Here is a 19,496-nt window from a genome sequence, read left to right as displayed (position 1 = left end):
CTGAAGGATCTTGATTTTTATAAGATATGTGGGTCCACCAAAAAGAGGGGGAAAAAAAAAAGCAAAGTTGTCTCGTGTGTGGCGCAAATCTCGCGCCCAGCCGGGTGCGTGAAGTGCATGTGCCTGACGCGTAAATTTGTACCCTTTTTTTGAATTTTTTTTTTTTTTTAATGTATTTATGTGGTAACTAAAACTTAATAGATAAACCTTATGTTTATTTTAAGTTTAAAAGAAAAACATGTTATCAACAAAATAAAGTGCGCATGATAATCATAAAATGTCTGGATGCTTAAGAATTTCACAACATAACTTAATGTGTATAAACAACTTTTACAAAGTGGTCACAAGTCCCATTTTCTCAACATGATCACTAAACTTGAATGGTGGCATGCATTTAGTACGTTAAAGGGATTAGCAATCACCAAACTAGTTGCCTTTTCCGGCTAATGGAGAAGGCGACCAAACTGGTTGCCTTCTCCAGCGAATGAGAAGGTGACCAGTTGGTCTGCCTTCTCCTTCGCCAGAGAAGGCGGCCAATTGATATTGGCGACCGTTTTATCAGTGTTTTTCACCGGAATTTTGTCGGAGGTTCGTCGGAATCTTGGTGACCAATCAATTTTTCGGTTTTAATGCTATAAAATAACATGTTATGTGTTTAATTGCAACGTTTAAATATTTAAAGGTCTAATTGATTTTTTGAGTAAAGTTCATGATTTATTTAACTCTTTTCTCCTTTTATTATTCTTAGACAGAAAAACCACATTTGAATTGTCATAACAAAATTTTAACAGCTTAAAAATGGAGGGTATATGCCAAAAAAGGATAATATATGTCACGTTTTAAAAACTGAGAGACAATATTTACATTTGATAATTTATGAGTGCATTAATAATAAATATATTTGTGAGGGCATAACTTACAAATTCTCCCAAAAATTTTTTATGGAAAGCTACTCCACAGTCCACACTAGTACCCTTTCATGTCTTTCTCGCAATTATAAGCGTACTCATGCTTATTCCAAAGCAAATGAAATTAGCGTCTCTCTCCCTCGCTCGCTCGCTCTCCATAAATCTCAGCTCTCTACCAAAAGTTTCTAAGGTACGGAGTATTTTGTAATGATAGATCATTTCTCTTTCCGTTTGCTTTAATTTCTGATCTACAATCTTGGTTCTGTTTTTAGGTCCATTTTATTGCAGAAAAGACTGATAAAAAAGATATCTTTAGTTTTTTCTGACACCTTTTCTCTATACTTGCTACATACCCGATATTATAAGGCCTTTGATATTGACTTTGTTAGGCTTATTTATGATTTTTATGTGATTTTTGCTTTTAAAAAATTATTTTTGCTAAAGTTGAATATGGATTTTGGTATCTAGCTAAACTAGGGCTTTTCTCCTTTCTGTTCATTTCGTGAAAGTTTGAATCTTTATTTGGATATTGGGGTTATCATTGATTTTCTAGTGTTTCCATGGTGTAGGGAGCAATATGTTTCTGTAATTAAGTTAAAGCTCGTATCTTTGGGGGATTTGGTAGTGAATCTCTTCTGATTGTTTGCTGCATGGTTTAAAGAAATGATATTTTTGTTGTTCAGAATTTCAGATGACATTTCTTTGACATGGGTTTGTTTTTTGTAGCAAAGGTTAAGTTTAAAGCTGGTGAAAGGTTGTGTTTTGGGGATTAATGTGATTGAAATTTGTGATTTTTGTGTGGTTGGTTGATTGGAAAGTTCTGCTTAAATGGAGCAAGGTACAGCTTCAAACTCGGCTCGAACATCTGGGTCTGTTGATATGTCTAGGGTCTTGGATGTAAAGCCTTTAAAATGTTTAGTGCCTGTATTTCCATCTGCTAGTGGGATGTCACCAGTTGGTTCTCCACAACCTTCGCCCTTTGTGTGTGTTCCTCCGAGTGGTCCTTTCCCTCCTGGAGTGTCTCCGTTTTACCCATTTTTGTCTCATGAATCGGGAGGAAGACCAGCTCAACAAGGGTCTTTTGGTCACCCGATATCCCCTGTTCCTTTAAATTCATTCAGAACTCCAATGGCGAATGGAAGTTCTGTGAAGTCAAAGAGGACCACTAGAAGAGTTGTAGAAGATGATGGGTATAGTGACTCCCAGAATCAGAGTGACTTTGGCATGCAAGGTAATGATGACGAAGACACCAGTACTGGAGGGAGACGGGGTAAATCTCAGAAAAGGGGGAGGAGAGGGTCTGAGATGGATGACTCGTCTATTGAAGCGTATTTTGAACCAATGCTAAATAATCTTCTCGAATCATTTAAACTTACTGATTTGGACATGTATAAGAAAGCGGATGGAGACAAGGAGCTAGTTGGACGGATATTGTTGGCTTTTAATTTGTTACGAAGAAAGATGACCCAAGTTGAAGAGAAGCGGGAGACGGGTGCAGGAGCTTCTAGGCGCCCAGACTTGAAGAGTGGGACAATGATGATGACGAAAGGGATTCGTACGAATCAAACAAAGAGGGTTGGAAATGTACCGGGGGTTGAAGTTGGTGACATCTTCTTTTTCAGGATGGAGTTATGCTTGGTGGGAATGCATGCCCCGAGTATGGCCGGTATAGATTACATGAGTGTCAAGTTATCTATGGATGATGAGCCTATTGCTCTCAGCATTGTCTCTTCTGGAGGATACGATGATGAGGGGGAAGATTCAGATGTACTAATTTACACTGGCCAAGGCGGCGTCCAGAGAAGGGATGGACAAATGTTCGATCAGAAACTTGAAAGGGGAAATCTTGCTTTGGAAAAAAGCCTGCACCGTGCAAACGATGTAAGAGTTATTAGAGGTGTGAGAGATTATACGACCACAGCTGGGAAGATTTACGTCTACGATGGTTTGTACAAAATACAGGAGTCATGGGCAGAAAAAAATAAGTCTGGCTGTAATGTTTTCAAGTACAAATTGGTTAGAGTCCCCGGACAGCCCGAGGCATATACTTTGTGGAAATCAATTCAGCAATGGAAGGACGGTGTTGCTGTACGGTCTGGGGTCATCCTGCCAGACCTAACATCCGGTGCGGAGAGTCAACCCGTTTGTCTAGTAAATGATGTTGATGATGAGAAGGGACCTGCTTATTTCACGTATATTCCAACTCTTAAAGACCCAAAACCGTTTTTAATGCCAAAACATTCTTTGAGCTGTCGCTGCGTAGGTGGATGTCAACCCGGTGACTCCAACTGCTGTTGTCTCCAGAAAAACGAAGGCTTTCTGCCCTATAGTGCACTTGGGGTTCTTATGACCTACAAAACTTTGATACGTGAATGTGGTCCGTCCTGTTCTTGCGCTCCTAATTGCCGAAATCGAATGTCTCAAGCAGGTCTTAAGGTCCGTCTGGAGGTTTTCAAAACAAAGAACAGAGGTTGGGGACTTAGGTCCTGGGATCCTATTCGTGCAGGTGGCTTTATCTGTGAGTATGCAGGAGAAGTCATTGATGCATCTAGGGCCGGTGAGTATGGAAGTGAAAGCGGGGATAATTACATATTCGATGCCACCCGCAACTATCCACCGCTGGAAGTCGTGCGAGATAGTCATGAGGAGTCTACTAAAATCCCGTTTGCTCTTGTTATAAGTGCGAAAAATGGTGGGAATGTAGCTCGTTTTATGAACCATAGTTGTTCACCGAATGTCTTCTGGCAGCCAGTTGTACGTGAAAATAACAACGAGGCATATTACCACATTGCCTTCTTCGCCATCAAACATATTCCTCCGATGCAGGAGTTGACTTTCGATTATGGAATGGTTCCATCAGATAAAGCAGATCGCAGGCGGAAGAAGTGTTTGTGTGGATCGGCAAATTGCAGAGGATATTTTTACTAGCAGTCAATATGGACAATGGTCTTCTAATATTGCCCTTTGCGAATAATGGTGACCTCTATTCTCTAATTACTTGGTCTTCTAGTTCTCATTAGAGTTAATTCCTGAAATGGTCCATTGATTATACTGATTTTACCAATCCATTTATCAACTTTTAATTTCACCCAATAAAGTCCTTAACTATGAAATTCTTACCTATTTTAGTCTATGGCTATTAACTTTGTTAAACTGTTGCATCTGATGGCAATTGAGTAATTTTCATGCTTTGTTGTTCCCTTCCCCAAGCTTTGGAATATTACTTCTTTTAAAGGCCACCATGCCTCATCCTGATTTGTACATCCCCGGTGGCCGGGAAGCATGGAAATACTTCTTTACCCTTAGATTTGACAGGATTTGACAGTTGTTTAACACAAGGACTAAAACATGTAAGAATTTCTTAGTAAAAACTTTATTTGGTGAAATTAGAAAGCATGGAAATTACTTCTTTACCCTTAGGTTTGACAGTTGTTTAACACAAGGACTAAAACATGTAAGAATTTCATAGTTAAAAACTTTATTTGGCGAAATTAGAAATTGAGAACCAAAGTGGTGAAATCAGTATCGTTGAAAATGCCATTTCGGGAATTAACTCTTCTCAATACATTATAGTCGTTCTTGCTTATTGAATTCACTCTCAGAAAATACATGACATGCTGTTATGAATCCCCTTTGACAGATGACGGGAACGAGATCCAGCAGTGCCCTGAATGCATAAGCGTCGAACTGTATTACCGATTAGGTCTGCAGACGAACTTGTAAAGTTGTTTGTAATGGTAGCTTGTAGGCTCGCTGGAGCTCTAGTTTTATATAGCTTGTAAGTGAATTGGCATGTCTTTTAGGGGTTTTATCTTTTAGCATGGACCTCCATGAGAGGCCTTAGTTCTTGCTTGGATTAATGCACTCTTTTGTAAGACCATGATGTTTTCTTCCGGATTATTGCTATTTAGTTTGTTTAGAACCAAGTTTTTCTTCATGCTCTCAATCTCTGTGCTCTCTCTTTTAGTCACTATTCGAACCTGAGAGTGTGCACTGAATAAATTCTGTCTTGTGACCTTAGCCAGCCCGATGGTTGAATTTGTAACATTATATTTATTAAGTTAACAGTTTGACTAACTTGTCTCTTCTTTGCTCTCTCTAAGTTTGATTTTAACTTGATGTCTTATCCCACTGAACATTATTACCTTTTGCATTGTGTTATACTGAAAATTATTGGGGTCATTTGGTAAATGACAGACCTGTTTGTTTTTGGTCAAACTGCTAAAGTTAATGGTCAAACTGCTAAAGTTAATGTTTGGTAATTATTGTATGGTAACTCACTATGTTTTTTTATGAGAGTGTATACTTGTACATAACAATGAGTTATGAAGGCAATATATATAGATGTTAGATGTTAACATAACATTATTCTAACTAATGCATTTTTCATGTAAATAAGGTTAAAGTTATGAGTTATTTATCTGGAAAAAACGGTTGTTTTACTTGTCTTAAGTTTTTCTTACCAACTATGGATTATTTATAATATTAATGTTTAAGGAATATGAAGTAAAATGAAATACCGATAATGATTGTAGTTCTCATCTTAATGTTTAAATTTTTCTTTCATGAAGTTTTTAAAAAAAAAAAATCTATAAAAATGTTAAAAGATCAAAACACTATATATTAAAGTTTAAAAAAAAAAATCTATAAAAATGTTAAAAGATCAAAACACTATATATTAGTGTTTAATACCAAATTTTATCCACAAAAGGCAAAATTCATTGCTTCAAAGCCTTCACACATTGGCTCGACAAGATTATAGAGAAATAAATCACGGTAACTCAACGCTCATTAGGTGGGAGGATCAATGCCTGGTGGTCGAAAAGAGTCACCCCACAAGAGATCAAAACTCTTACATTGCAACTGTAACTCCTATTAGCACTTTGACATGTCCTTACTCAGTCATCCAAGAACTACTAATTGAGTTAAAAGATCAAAATACCATATATTCATATTTAATACCAAATCTTGCCCACAAAAGACAAAATCTCTCGCTTCCTCGCTCCAGAACCTAAATCACTGTAACTCAAAGCTCGTTAGGTGGAGGACTAGTATCTGGTGGCCTGAACAAGTCATCCCACAAGAGGGTAAAACTTCGTTGTCACTCTTATTCAGACTTGACTTGTCCATAATCAATCATTCAAGAACTAATTGAGTTACCCGCGCGAGCTTATATCAAAGGGTCACACTTGTGTGAGACCGTCTCACGGATCCTTATTCGTGAGACGGGTCGGGTCGGGTCAAAGCACCATGCAAATGTCATACTTATATGTGCAAATCTCACACTTATATGCTCAAATATAACACTAATCAAAAATACAATTTTTGTTACTTATAAGAGAAAAAGTAATACTCCCCCAGTCCCGATTTCCATGTCCGATTCTCTTTCAGCATGCTTTTTAAGAAAACAAGTTACTGCATTTTGTTTTCTCAACTTTGCCCCTATCTTTTTCTCTCACCATCCCTTCAGGCATTCACAAATCCACTACAAGAAACAAACCCAATAAAATATCATCAAATCCTCTCTCACCTCCCTTTTCATTCACACATTTTATCTCTCTCTCTCTCTCTCTTCTACAATATCTTATTCAAGTTAATTTCTTCTTCACTTCAAATACTGATTCGTTCTTCCATGGAGGTACTTACTTTTAACCTTCTTGCTAAAAAATCACTCACTTCCATCCTAAGATTGTTCTTGTCTATGATTCTGTAAAAACCAAATTAAACCTTAGAATGCAAAGTACGCAAGCAAGAAATGGGAAGCTTCTACAGAAATGGACATAGATCTAGATCAATAACATGGAAGATGTATAGATCTTTAGCAAGATTTCCTCTACAAACAATTGAGCACCATCGCCTCGTTGATGCAAAAATTTCTCCTTTCTTGCAACTAAAAGAATCTTACTATTCACTATGGAGTATATATTGTGTTTATGAATATTTATGTTGAAGGAGATGAGAAGAAAGAGATTTGAGTTTGAAAAAGAAAACCATGAGAACATTTGAAACGGATCTGCTTAATATTGAGGTGATAGAGTGATAGTTTTGAAAGTAAAATGTGGAAAAGTCAATAAAGATACACATTTTTCAAGAAAATAAAAAAGTATACTGATAGAGCGAGTTTTGAAAGTTACAGGGGTATTTTGGGAAAAACATAGAATCAGTAGTGTTTATTTTTGGAAAGTGGACAAAGTTTTGGGACGGATTAAAAAGGAAAGTAAGCAAAGGGACGGAGGGAGTACATTTTTCATAATAAGTAATGTTGACAAGTACATCTCACTTATAAGGGCAAATATAATACGGGCAAATATAATACTTTTGAGGAAAAATGTAATATTTTTAAATCGAAATATAAAAGTATTGTATTTTCCATTAAAAGTATTACATTTACCCTAATAAGTAACAAAAATTTTATTCCTGATTAGTATTACATTTGAGCATATAAGTATGACATTTGTGCATATAAGTGTTGCATTTGCATCTTGACACGACCCGATCCGACCCGACTCATGGTGAGACGGTTTCACGCAAGTTTTTGCCTATATCAAATGATTATATTTTTATTTTAGGGGGTGTATCTGTAATGAGTATTTAATTTTATACATAAAAACTGAATGTTGAAGTCAGAATGTGGGGAATGAATTGACCATAGAGAAAATATTATATATGTACCCACATAAGGTAAAATGGTGGGGGAATGGTTTATCCATGTAAGCGAAAAAAGGAGAATGGTCCGCTTTGTTTGAGGGTAGGGAGAGAGAGCAAAGAGAAGGTAGACATTCTTGAATTGAATTATGTGAGAGGATAGAGAGGGAAAGCTGGTAAGAGAGAAGAGGGGAGAAGGAAACAGACCTTTCTTCTTCTTCATCATCTTTTTCTTCTTTTATCTCTCTCTCTCTTTCTCGATTCTCACATTGTTCTTAAACTTTTACCAGCCCCCCCTCCCTCGATCATCGTTTCAATTCCACCATCTTGGGAATCGTTGTTTTGCATGTGAAACAGCACAGAAAGTTGTGTACATAAATATATATATATATAGGTTTGTATATATAATCGGCAGCTTGAGTTTCATGCATGACGCCGGAGATGATGAATGGAATTAACAGCATGGAATTGGCTCCTTCCTTGGACCCTCCCAAGAGGAGGCTTTATCAAGTTTGGAGGGGTCGAAATGTAAGCCCTTTTGCCTGTTTTCCTTTCAATTTTATATTTTTATTATGCCCTATATATACATTTTATTCCCTGTCTGTTTTCACAATTCTTATGCCTATTTCCAGAACTTGTATTTTTGATTGTGAAGTCTAGTTGGGATATTAGGTTGATGAAGAAGTCATGTCTTGAAAGTGATTATCTGGGAAGGCAAAATTTTGGAAAGGGCACCATTTTTTCTTAACTTTGAGTTTCAAAATTTCCATGTTTCTTTGAATTATTATATGCAAAGAAGCTAAAGTTGGGCAATTGCAATGCTTGAGTTTGTGTTGAGAGAGTTGTTTGCTGTAGATAAAGTGAATGTGATAGCCTTTTTGAATGATTTGTGCTTTGTACACAATGTTTCAGTAGTTTCCTGTTTCTGCTGCACTTAAGTTTTGTAGTTATTAACCTGCAGTTTTCTTTAGACTTAAGATAGTCTTGAGGACATTGGCACATTGTGGTTAAGGGTTTGACGTAGTCCATATAGAAAACCGGCATTTAGTGTCTCTGTGCACGTACTTTCGGTTAAGGCCAGATAAAATAGCATCTCGCTATTACTTCTAGAGTTCTAATAGTGTCAATGGATGCGGGGGTTTGGCCTTTTATAACATACTGACATTCTTAATTCTTGTACCTCAGCAAATATATGCTCTTTTGTGATGCAATGGAAATAGACTCTTAAGAGTAAGATCAGAAATGTTATACAGTTCACTTTAAAATGAACCGTTTCTATCTTTGGCAAGAAGTGCATATTGCCTCTTTTTTTTTAATGCTTGGAAGTTTAAATGTCTATTCTATTTCTATGGTCTTTGAGGTTGGTTCGAGTGTGCAAGAGTTCACCTACTGAATTTTTCTTAATTCTTTACCAGTTTGTTTTACCTGTACTAAATACTTTCACCATGTTCGATAACCTTCTTTAGAGAAGCTTGCCTTTGATGAAGAAACAATCAAAATATGACAAGCTTGAGTTGTCATTGCTTCAATATTTTAGTTCGTGAGGATATCAAAACTTCATGGTTTAAATATAATTGTACAAATTTATTCATAAGCTTAAAATATGCTGTTACTTTGATTGCAACTGGTACATGAGAGAGAGAGGGAGATAGGCTGTCTTGCAATTGAAGTAGCTCCTAAATTTTGTTCACGAGGGCACAAGTTACATAAACAGATGTTCCTTTAGTGGCTGATTTTCTCAATTTCTTCGGTGGGGTTGCAAAGTGCAGCTGTTCATTTCCCATCCCTCTGAACTTCTAGGAAGTTTATCCTTATGTTCTTAAATCTTTCGTTGATCCTTCCTTCATGCATGAAAATAAATTGTTCAACAAGTATGAGGCGGTATGGAAAACCTCGCTACTTGTTTATGATGAATGGCATACTCAAAAAGATTCTTTATTATTTCAGAAGTTCGTTTGTGGTGGGAGATTGGTCTTTGGTCCTGATGGAGCATCGATGATTTTATCTACTTCTCTAATAGCAACCCCTGCATTAATATTTTGTTTCAAAACACTTCTTAGGATTTCAGAAGTAGATCCATTATATGGGCGTGCTATTCCAACTGTGGGGTTTATCCTCATAATTTTGGTAGGAAATTTAAAGTCTTTTTTTTTTTTTTTCAAAAAGTTATGGTATTACATGTATATAAAGATGGCCTAACCTAATACAGCAATCATGTAGGATTTGAACTTTCTATTCTTGACATCCTCGAGCAATCCAGGAATAGTTCCTAGGAACTCGAGGCCACTTGAGGATGAAAGCATAAAATCTTCGGATTGGATAAACAACTCATATTCTGATATAAAATTACCAAGGACAAAGGATGTATTTGTCAATGGCCGTACAGTTAAAGTGAAGTTCTGTGACACCTGTTTGCTATACCGTCCACCACGTGCCTCTCATTGTTCAGTTTGCAACAATTGTGTTCAGAGGTTCGATCATCATTGCCCATGGGTTGGTCAATGTATTGGAGCTGTAAGTCTTTTTTTTTTCTTTTTAGATTCTTTCTCTTTAGAAGTCTTTTGAAAGATTTTATTTCTTTATCGATGATGGTTTGAGAACTTTTTCATTATGGATGAAACTTTCCGTTTGTTCTTTCAAAATTAAACTAACATCCGCTTTTGCATCGATTTGGTTTCAGCGTAACTATAGGTGCTTCATCCTTTTCATAACAACGTCAACAATTTTGTGCGTATATGTCTTCACATTTTCATTGTTGCGCCTCCTTGAACAGCCGGGTAGCACATGGAGTAAGATGTCGGGGGATGTTGTGTCACTCGTTTTAATTGTATACTGCTTCATTGCTGTCTGGTTCGTTGGCGGGCTAAGCGTTTTACACTTTTACCTTATGTGTACTAACCAGGTTTGCTTTCTCCACTATCGTTTTTCATCATATTTGCTGCTGGAGATTTCGGTGAGTTTTCATGAACTAGCCAAATGTTTAGCAATAGTTTACATATATTTGCAGACTACATATGAAAACTTTCGATACCGCTATGACAAGAAGGAAAACCCATTTAATCGGGGGATTGTGAAAAACCTCAAAGAAATCTTATTCTCAACGATAGCACCATCGTTGGTCAATTTCCGAGAATGGGTGGTCGTAGAAGAAGATTCAGTGATGGGTTCATTTAGTCATAAATTTGGCTCGATCAATTCCAATGGCAAGTTTGACCTAGAAGTGGAGATATTGGGCAAGGATGGTAGTTTCTCGGTTCCAGAAATTTTCCAGAGTTTGGATTACAATGGAATCGATCCGAAGAAAGACAAAGGTGCTGGACTCTTTGCATTTGATCCTTTTCTATATCCTCCTTCCAAAGGTGGCCAAGATAGTATTATCGAAGGTGGCAAAACCGAGGACGGCATGTTCTACAGATCTTCACCAATGATACCTCCTCATAAATAACGGTAATGTTCTTCTGCCTTGTTAAAGTTTGTAAATTGGGTGAAACGATACAACATATCATGGGAACATAGGTTTATGAAATTATGATGTGTAACTCATTTCTCGATCTAGTGAAATATATGACACTACAGAGTGCGAAACTTTTTGGTTTCTTTGAGGATACGATACTAAGATACAAATCGTGATACTAAATTAGCCTTGATTTTTCTGAGGTGCTTGTGTTCCTATAATGCCTATTTCTCGAAAAGATTTTGTTTTCTTGATTTTACCGGGACATTTTCTCTAGCGTGCTAGTAAACATCTGTGGCATTATATTCTTGCAAATGGATGACCGAGAATCAATCTTTTAAACAGGTCACAGGAATGTCTACTAAGCATGGAAACTAGCTGGAATTTATGGCCTAGCGAATGCAGAAAGTTCCTCGATTTGCTTGTCATTGTCGTCAATTATGGATCGGGAGAATATGGATACGCGGAAGTGATATGGGCGTATCGAAGACTGCCTTCTTCACATCCAATGGTTGCAGTGGGAATTGGAACAAAATGAGGCTGCAATCTTGTAAAGTATTAGATGAGCATCTTCGTTTTAAGTGGTTTTTATCCCGTTTTGAATTTCTTTTTTGATTATATATATGTAAATATGTAATGAATATGAATAATTTTTGGATTGTGGGCAGGTATTAGAGGGCTGGACTTGTAGTTTACTAAGATTGTTGGTTGTGAGTTTCATAGATGTTTTTTTCCTTGAAAAGAACCCCACCAAAAAAAAATGAAAAACCAAAACTGAGAGCATAGCCTGTTGGAATCAAAGCAGAATTAGCTTTATCAGATATTGAGGAATGGGTTTCTGTGTTGAGTAAAATTGCCATTTTCATCTTTTTGTATATTTGTATTGAAGGGTTTGGGATTTTGGAATATCATTCATTCTCATTTCAGGCAAACTTGTCAATTTGCTCTGGTCTTGTCCCACATCGCCAAGCAAAGAAAGACGCCCAGAAACAAGAACCATTTACACGGCTTTTGGCTTAGATTGTAAACAAAATAGTAAATGGATAGTGTAATGTGATGATAAAATATCTATTTGTCATATAAATGAGCAAAGTTCAATTCTTGTTTACAATATTTTGAGATTTTATTTTATAAGATGTACGATAATGTGGTAGGAATATTGATATGGAATTGAAGATGTACACATAGTAAACAAAATAGTAAATGGATAGTGTAATGTGATGGTAAAATATCTATTTGTCATATAAATGACTAAAATGAGCAAAGTTCAATTCTTTTTTACAATATTTTGATATTTTATTTTATAAGATGTATGATAATGTGGTAGGAATATTGATATGGAATTGAAGATGTACACATGGGGCAATTGAACAAATAAAGTGGCTTATTGCATGTGTGAGGTGCAATGATAACGCGTAAAAAAAAAAAAACGAATGACAAGATAGTACTTTTCAATTCCAATTAGCTATAATATTACTTGAATCTGATTAGGGATGGTAACAGGACAAGAAATTAGCAATATTTTCCATTCCCATCCTCACGGGGAATTAGGTGAAGATAGGGATTTCCCATTCCCGTCAATTCCTAATCAAAGTGTTAAATTATAGCAATTGTTAATAATAAAAATGTTTTAAAATCTAAGTCATAGTTTCAAAAATTATATATATATATATAAAATTATTTGGGGATGAGGCGAGGAGGGGTACCCCGACAGGGAATCTCACACATATCCCGTTTTCGTCCCTGTTTTCCGAAAATTTTCTCCATCCCTGTCTCCATCGAGGCGGGATTGGAGATTCTCGTCAAGGATGGGACAAATTGGCATCCCTAATCTTGAACCTGTTATAATGAATTAATGATACTCGTATTTGTCCCATATCTGTTAAACACTTAAACCTTACTCACATGTATCTGAACCGTTACATATTTTTGTCTAATAAACAAGTTAATGTAATACAAGACTGGCTCTACAAATTTGTTCAATACAATATGAATTTCATATGAAATTCATAAAACCAATACAATAAAACTAAAAAAAAAATGTGTATATAAATAGGTATTAGGTATGAGTACTCAATTACTACCTGAACTCTATAACAAGTTTTTTTTTTCTATGTTTGAGCGTGCCTTGAATCTATTTAAATACTATTTGAACCCATTTTGTTAAGGTTCACGATTGTTGCCTACTAAAAAATACCCCACTTCCTATTCTTTGGAGTCAAGTAGTCAATTCACTTCTCAAGACTCCTCTAAACCTTCCATAGATTGTGACTAGAATCAATATGTTGCACATAAGACTACTTATATTTTGTGATATTATTTGATAGAGTTTTACTATATGTACTTTCAATTTTTATTCCCTTATTTTTTTATATGTTAGATTATCTTTACGATGTAGATTCCATGAATTAAGATTTTAAATGTAAAACTAAAAGTTAAGAATAAAATAAGTCCATAATTGTCCATTCATAAAACGACTAAACGAATTGTTTGGTGAGAGAATGGTGTAGGAAGAAAGTGATAGCAATACAACAGTGACCACTCCAAAGAATCACATTAGCTTTGTATTTGGTCTGGTACCACATCGACAACAAAAAAACGATGCCACAAGTGAATGTAGTATAAAAGGGCATTGCATGGAACAAGAAAACTCATACCTTTCTCGGCCTTTTGGCTAAGATAAGTGTAGTATCTGTTCTTATCAGTTTAATATTTGATATGTGAGTCAATGACTCATATGATATTAACTTAATTTTTAGGGGAAGAGCCTGCAAGGTAGCTTGCTATCTGGGTTCTTAAGTGTCGCTCAAGTATTGCACTATAGTTTGAGCCAGGCACACCCCACCAAATATAGTACAAATTTTGTTTCTGAAATTTCACCTTGTTTAAGTGTCTTTTTTTTTTCCTTTTTTTTTTTTCACTATTCGTGTAAAAGGAAAAAAGGTGCAAATAAATCATTGAACTATTTACACATTTTTCCAAGTATTAAAGGTGCAAATAAGTCATCGAACTATTCCAAGTAAAAATACCAAAACCAAAGCATAAAAAATGGGAGGAAGTAATAATTACTTCAAACTTAAAGCTTTTTACTATCAACAAGCGATGATACATGGATTTCTTGGAAGAGTAAAATACAATCGTCCTAAATCTGAATTGGCGTTTTTTTTTTTTGGGGGCATAAACTGCGGCATCTGACTATCTAACACAAATGATGATCATCTTGGAGTAACAAACTCCATTCAATCTGACTTTTTAGCTTTGGCTTTTGCCTTATCATCTTTTTGCTCTGGGAACATCAGCCTAAACGTCCATACAGCCAGAAGAGTACCCTGAATTGGTGCCAGCCAATAAACTTGTATGTGCTCCTTGGTTATGTGATCCCCGCGAGCATACGCCCACCCCATCACCTGTAAAAACGACGTTTGTTAAACTAACCCACCAGCCCATCTTTCAAGAAACTCGTCGAGCATAGTAGTCATAATTGAAAAATGTGTTCCGTTTCAACTAAAAACATTTTTTTTTTGTGTAACCCAGGGTCTCCACCGTCGGATACAATGGCTAACCCCTCGCTGGATTGTAGGGGGGGCAGCTGGGCCTTGAGATTTAAGGCTGCTCCATGCCCTGAAAAATGTGTTCCGTTTCAACTAAAAACATTGATGGTGAAGGATGTTGTACTTACGGATGCTGGATTCATACATCCCCCTGTCAGATCAGAGCCAAGCACATGGAGGGTGACCTTTGACAGACTGGAGATCCAGGTCTTCATGAAGGAACTACCGGGAATCTGCCTAGAAAGCCCAAGCGAGATGATCACGATCATGAATGTCAAGCATCCTTCGGTGAGGGCACCTCGATGGATGTCAACATTCAGCTCAGGCCCTCGTCCTATGTCAGGAAATGTGTCAAGGATGAGCCTAACACCGGTAATTGACCCAAGTACCTTAACAATTACGAGAGAAGGGAAAAAATATCAATTCAATTAGCATTAAGGCCTACAAAAAGGAAATGACAGTTGCCCAAAGTGTATCTGTGAAGATGTGAACATAATTAATGTAGAATGACAACAAACGTGTGTGCAAACAAACTAAAAAACCGGCTATATACATATCCAGATCCAAGATACTGACATCAGCCTAACTGTTACTTATTTCCACCATTCAGTAATCCGTACCATGCTTCACCTCACATATAATTTACTAGTTTGGCAGGAGCGGATCCAGGAATTTAAGCTATCTAAACATCTAGTAATTTGTATATACATCACATTTTTATATATAAGTTACTGCTATATATGTATATATGTGTGTGTGTGCAACTGCCCCCATCTGAACCTGAAGCCGCCCCTGTAGTTTGGTATGGCTATTTTTAACCTCCAATCTCCATTAATTTCGAATGTGTGCTATATAATCTACTCCATATCATATAGAAATTCAATGGACCAAAATGTTACATCAAGCAAATGTTAAACATGTTTGTACATAAAAGCTTATTTTTCTGTGTTGAGCATATATAATATATAAACATAAATATGCAATATAACTATCACTTAGGCCTCAATTTGGTATCAATTTGGTATTAATTTCAAAAAAGAAAAATCAATTTGGTATTAGAGTCGGTCCATGACTCCATGCCAAAAGTAATAGGTTAGAGCCAATCAAAAGTAATTGGCTCACACAGGTGAGATATGCAAGAAGGCATGTTGAGCATATAATATATAAACATAAATGTGCAAGAATTACTACTTAGCATTCAAACCTCAACCACCTTGTGTCCCACCTAAGAGCGTTAACCTTAACCAACCATGAATCATCAGCCCATGTTGTCAAATGGGATTTGCAGAAACATACATTTTAGGTTCTAATTAGCTTTTGAAATTCTCATTTCATAATTCAGATCCACATCACCCTTCCCCTTCCCCTCCCAGCAATCTTAAGCATTCCAAAATGATTTTTTAAAAAAATATAAATAAATTTTATTTAATTAGGAAAAAAAAACTCATAAAAGCAAGCAAGCAACCTGGGTAGGGATTCTGGCGCCGACGGTGAAGAGGAAATTCCTGAAATCGCCGGAGATGGCGGAGGCCAAGACGGTGAGGGGATTGTAGGCGGCGCCGTCGGTGAGGTCGACGAGGAAGGCGAAGAAGAACATGACGGCGACGGCGAGGGCATGCCTGAGGATCTCGGCGTGTAGATCGTGGTGGGCGAACCCTAGGACTCCATAGACGAAGACCTTGATGAGCACGCTGGACCATACCCACATCAGGGACATCACGAAATCAGACGCCAGCATCCTCCACCCGCTGCTTCCCTCCATGTTGTCTGTCTTGGCGGCACGGAGGAGAACGGCGGAGGGAGAGGAAGTCGCCGGCTACGATGGGGGAGGAACCGGAGACGAGAACCCTGAATTATTCCGATGTGAATCCAATCAGGGTCTCGTGCATCAATTCACTTTTATTTTACTTTACTAATTATTACAAATAGAAAAGGAATCAGACAGACATGATAAAAAGATTTAGCTTTATTGTCCATGAATTTATACGGTCATAACTCATGAGTCATAACCTAGGCGACCAATTTAAACCATTAATTTGTTAGTTGCTACTTTCTTCCGGCGAGCTTTAAACTATTGTCACGTTGTCTGGGACTAATTTTTTTTTTTTTTTGTGGATTTGTAATACCAAACCACTCGGGGCTGATGGCCTCACCTACTCACATAATGTACCTTAGCGTTAATGTCAACACTAAAGTCTGAAATTACTTTATTCATTGGGTATCAAATAGGCGTTAGACCATGTCTTGTTTTATTATTATTATTATTTTTTTTTTTTGGAAATGCCATGTCTTGTTTAATTAAGCTATACGCAGTTAAATTTTCATTGTTTTACTTCCATTGGTCCTCCGAGTATTAGCGATATACCAGCGGTGGTCTCTCGTCCTTAAAACGACCCGGAATCGTCATCTATCTTTTTCAAAATAACCACCTGTGGTCCTCCGCTAGGTTTGGTGTCAAACAGACGTTAAAATTGAGGGCAAACATATCATTTACATGAATTTCATGTTTAAGACTGTCGTTTTCGCCCAATTCTCAGTCCTAAGCTCAAGTTTTCCAGTTCTTTAGCAAATGGAGGCTTCGTATAGCTCTAGTTCTTCAACTCGGAGGCGCAATATTGGAGAGTATCGAGTATGTATTTGTGGAAACAATTGTGGTTAATTGACCGCTCATTAATCATAAACTCTAATTAGCTTTGACTATAGTCATTAGCAAACAATTATCTTATAATCCTTCTTAGATAATCCATCTTGATTCGTAGCTTCACTGGTTTGCCGAGCAACATCCTCGTCAACTCACCACTTCACTGTCGGCAGCCAACTTCGACAAGAGGGAGGGAGAGAAGAGGGGGAAGGCATCACCACCGCCGGATTACCTAGCTGCCAGAGCTTCACCGCGTCGTTGCTTCGTCCCCGAGAGGGATGATTTATGTGTAGTTGTGTCAATATTCTATGTATTTCTTAAAGTCATTATGTGTATTATAAACAAGGATTATGTGTATTCTCTGAAGTCATTCGCGTCCACCGTCCACCTACATTCGAAACGACGTCGTTTAGGACCAGGGTTCACATTGAACTGTGAACTATGGTTCATGATATACCGATTGGTATACCAATTGGTCTCGCTCACCCCAAATAAAAGCAATCGTTATATCGTGGACCACGGTCCACAGTGCACTGTGAACCCTGGTCCGAAACGACGTTGTTTCGGTGTTAGTGGACGCGGACGCGGACGCGAATGACACTAGGGAATTCATTATCTATAATACACATAATTCTTATCTAGAATACATAGAACATTTGCTTAGAATACACATAATGTTTGTCCAGAATGCACAGAATATTGACACAAAATATACAGAACTCATCCTCCTAACATTCGAATGCACAAACACATCACAACCTATGTTAATAACATGAATACACAGAATTTTGACCTCCTAAACATTCGAATGCACAAACACATCACAACATGTGTTACTAAAATAAATACACAAAACGGTTGCCTAGAATACACATAATAATTGCCTGCAATACACAAAACGATTACCTAGAATACACAGAACTCATCTCTTAACATTTTGATACGGGGTGCACAATGCATTGTGTACCGTGGTTCACGATATAAATTGTCAAATAAAAGGAGTTCAAAGCCCAAGAAGAAAATCATGAAAGCCCATATATAGCATAAAGTCATAAACAGCCCAAATACTGGGGGAATAATAATACTCCGTAATAATAATAATACTCTTGTAAATAAAGTTGCAGGAGGCTTGAGTCGAAAGAAAAGCTCCAAGGAAACTCAATTAATCTGTAATCCTCCATTTGTTGTGTTTGTTGAGAGCTCAAAGCAGCGAGTTAAAATTGATCGAAATTCGGCGGGGAGTAGTTGAAGAATCCAAGGAAAGATGAGCAGCATTGGCACCGGCTACGATCTCTCGGTGACGACGTTCTCGCCGGACGGCAGAGTTTTCCAGACCGAGTACGCCGCCAAGGCCGTCGACAACAGCGGCACTGTCGTCGCCATCAAGTGCAAGGATGGCATTGTCATGGTAACACTCTTTCTACATTTTTCTCCTCTCTCTCTCTCTCTCTTTTTATAAACGTACAAATATGTATATCGTTTAGTGATTGAAGTTAGGGATTGAATTATGGATTTCATGGTTTATCTGAGGGGGTTTAATTGTAGGGAGTGGAGAAGCTGATAGCCTCGAGGATGATTTTGCCCGGATCGAATAGAAGAATTCACTCTGTTCATCGCCATTCTGGCATGGTACTGCCGTTTTTTTCTTCTTTTACTCTTTGTTCTGTATTTATCGCGGATGCACACAAATATATATAAATAGATATAATATTAACATCAAGAATAGCTTATTTGTCAACTTTTGGCTCTGTATTTTCATTAATGAAGGTAACTCTAAGAAAAATTTCGGGCACATTGCATTTAGATGTCCTGTGATTCTGTCATCCTTGCCTATTCAATTGAATGAGAGTGCATATACATGGTATCCAATTATCCATCCTTCTTGCCCATGATTAGAGATAGTCAAGGGAGGTTGAGATTGTTAGCACACTCCCCTCCCTTCCATTCATATAAATGTGGCTGTGTTCTCAGTGTGTATAGATGTACAGAACACTAGTGGAAGTACAGTTAAATAAAAGATAATCCTCTCTCTCATTTTTTTACTGGGAATTCATTCCCCTGTCCTTACAGGCTATTGCTGGATTAGCTGCAGATGGGAGGCAAATTGTTGCACGAGCTAAATCTGAAGCAAACAGCTATGAAAGGTGTCCTTTCTATTGGCCTTATATATATACACACATCATGTATCCTATTTTTTACATCTTTTTTTTTTTTTTTTTTTTTTTTTTTTTTTTTTTTTTTTTTTTTTTTTTTTTTTTTTTTTTTTTTTTTTTTTTTTTTTTTTTTTTTTTTTTTTT

At 37.0% G+C, this 19,496-nt stretch overlaps 4 protein-coding genes and 1 non-coding gene across 7 annotated transcripts in view; 4 read left to right on the top strand and 1 right to left on the bottom strand.

The window, feature by feature from the left end:
* The first annotated feature begins 947 nt into the window (after positions 1-947).
* LOC116029320 (histone-lysine N-methyltransferase, H3 lysine-9 specific SUVH1-like) lies at positions 948-4,928 on the top strand. 2 transcript variants are annotated; one of them, XM_031271269.1, is made up of 3 exons: positions 948-1,098; positions 1,635-3,884; positions 4,549-4,928. In XM_031271269.1, the coding sequence occupies exon 2, from the start codon at positions 1,737-1,739 to the stop codon at positions 3,834-3,836; it is 2,100 nt and encodes a 699-aa protein (XP_031127129.1). In that variant the 5' UTR covers positions 948-1,098; positions 1,635-1,736; the 3' UTR covers positions 3,837-3,884; positions 4,549-4,928. The 2 variants fall into 2 exon arrangements, with proteins under 2 accessions (XP_031127129.1, XP_031127130.1); XM_031271270.1 differs by having other exon boundaries at positions 971-1,098; positions 1,640-3,884.
* A 2,670-nt stretch (positions 4,929-7,598) lies between these two features.
* LOC116028579 (probable protein S-acyltransferase 1) lies at positions 7,599-11,879 on the top strand. 2 transcript variants are annotated; one of them, XM_031270333.1, is made up of 6 exons: positions 7,599-8,081; positions 9,501-9,680; positions 9,774-10,067; positions 10,327-10,455; positions 10,561-11,000; positions 11,353-11,879. In XM_031270333.1, exons 1-5 carry the CDS (start codon positions 7,983-7,985, stop codon positions 10,996-10,998), a joined length of 1,140 nt encoding a protein of 379 aa, XP_031126193.1. In that variant the 5' UTR covers positions 7,599-7,982; the 3' UTR covers positions 10,999-11,000; positions 11,353-11,879. The 2 variants fall into 2 exon arrangements, with proteins under 2 accessions (XP_031126193.1, XP_031126192.1); XM_031270332.1 differs by having other exon boundaries at positions 7,601-8,081; positions 10,234-10,455.
* A 1,781-nt stretch (positions 11,880-13,660) lies between these two features.
* LOC116031105 lies at positions 13,661-13,852 on the top strand. Its single transcript, XR_004100538.1, has one exon. It is a non-coding gene; the product is annotated as a U2 spliceosomal RNA (small nuclear RNA).
* Positions 13,853-14,049: 197 nt separating this feature from the next.
* Positions 14,050-16,611, bottom strand: LOC116031025 (probable aquaporin SIP2-1). Its single transcript, XM_031273455.1, has 3 exons — positions 16,024-16,611; positions 14,687-14,947; positions 14,050-14,414 (listed from the first exon to the last, which is right to left on the bottom strand). Exons 1-3 carry the CDS (start codon positions 16,318-16,320, stop codon positions 14,247-14,249), a joined length of 726 nt encoding a protein of 241 aa, XP_031129315.1. The 5' UTR covers positions 16,321-16,611; the 3' UTR covers positions 14,050-14,246.
* Positions 16,612-18,276: 1,665 nt separating this feature from the next.
* The window catches only part of LOC116030474 (proteasome subunit alpha type-3-like), a 4,142-nt gene continuing 2,922 nt past the window's right edge, over positions 18,277-19,496 (top strand). The window contains exons 1-3 of the mRNA XM_031272731.1: positions 18,277-18,607; positions 18,745-18,828; positions 19,270-19,343. Of these exons, the coding sequence (XP_031128591.1) occupies positions 18,464-18,607; positions 18,745-18,828; positions 19,270-19,343 (302 nt within the window). The 5' untranslated portion in view covers positions 18,277-18,463. The remainder of the gene's footprint in view (positions 18,608-18,744; positions 18,829-19,269; positions 19,344-19,496) is intronic.

Source organism: Ipomoea triloba, chromosome 9 (genome assembly GCF_003576645.1).
Source record: "Ipomoea triloba cultivar NCNSP0323 chromosome 9, ASM357664v1".
NCBI lineage: Eukaryota > Viridiplantae > Streptophyta > Magnoliopsida > Solanales > Convolvulaceae > Ipomoea > Ipomoea triloba.
This window is presented reverse-complemented; position numbering and strand designations above follow the sequence as displayed.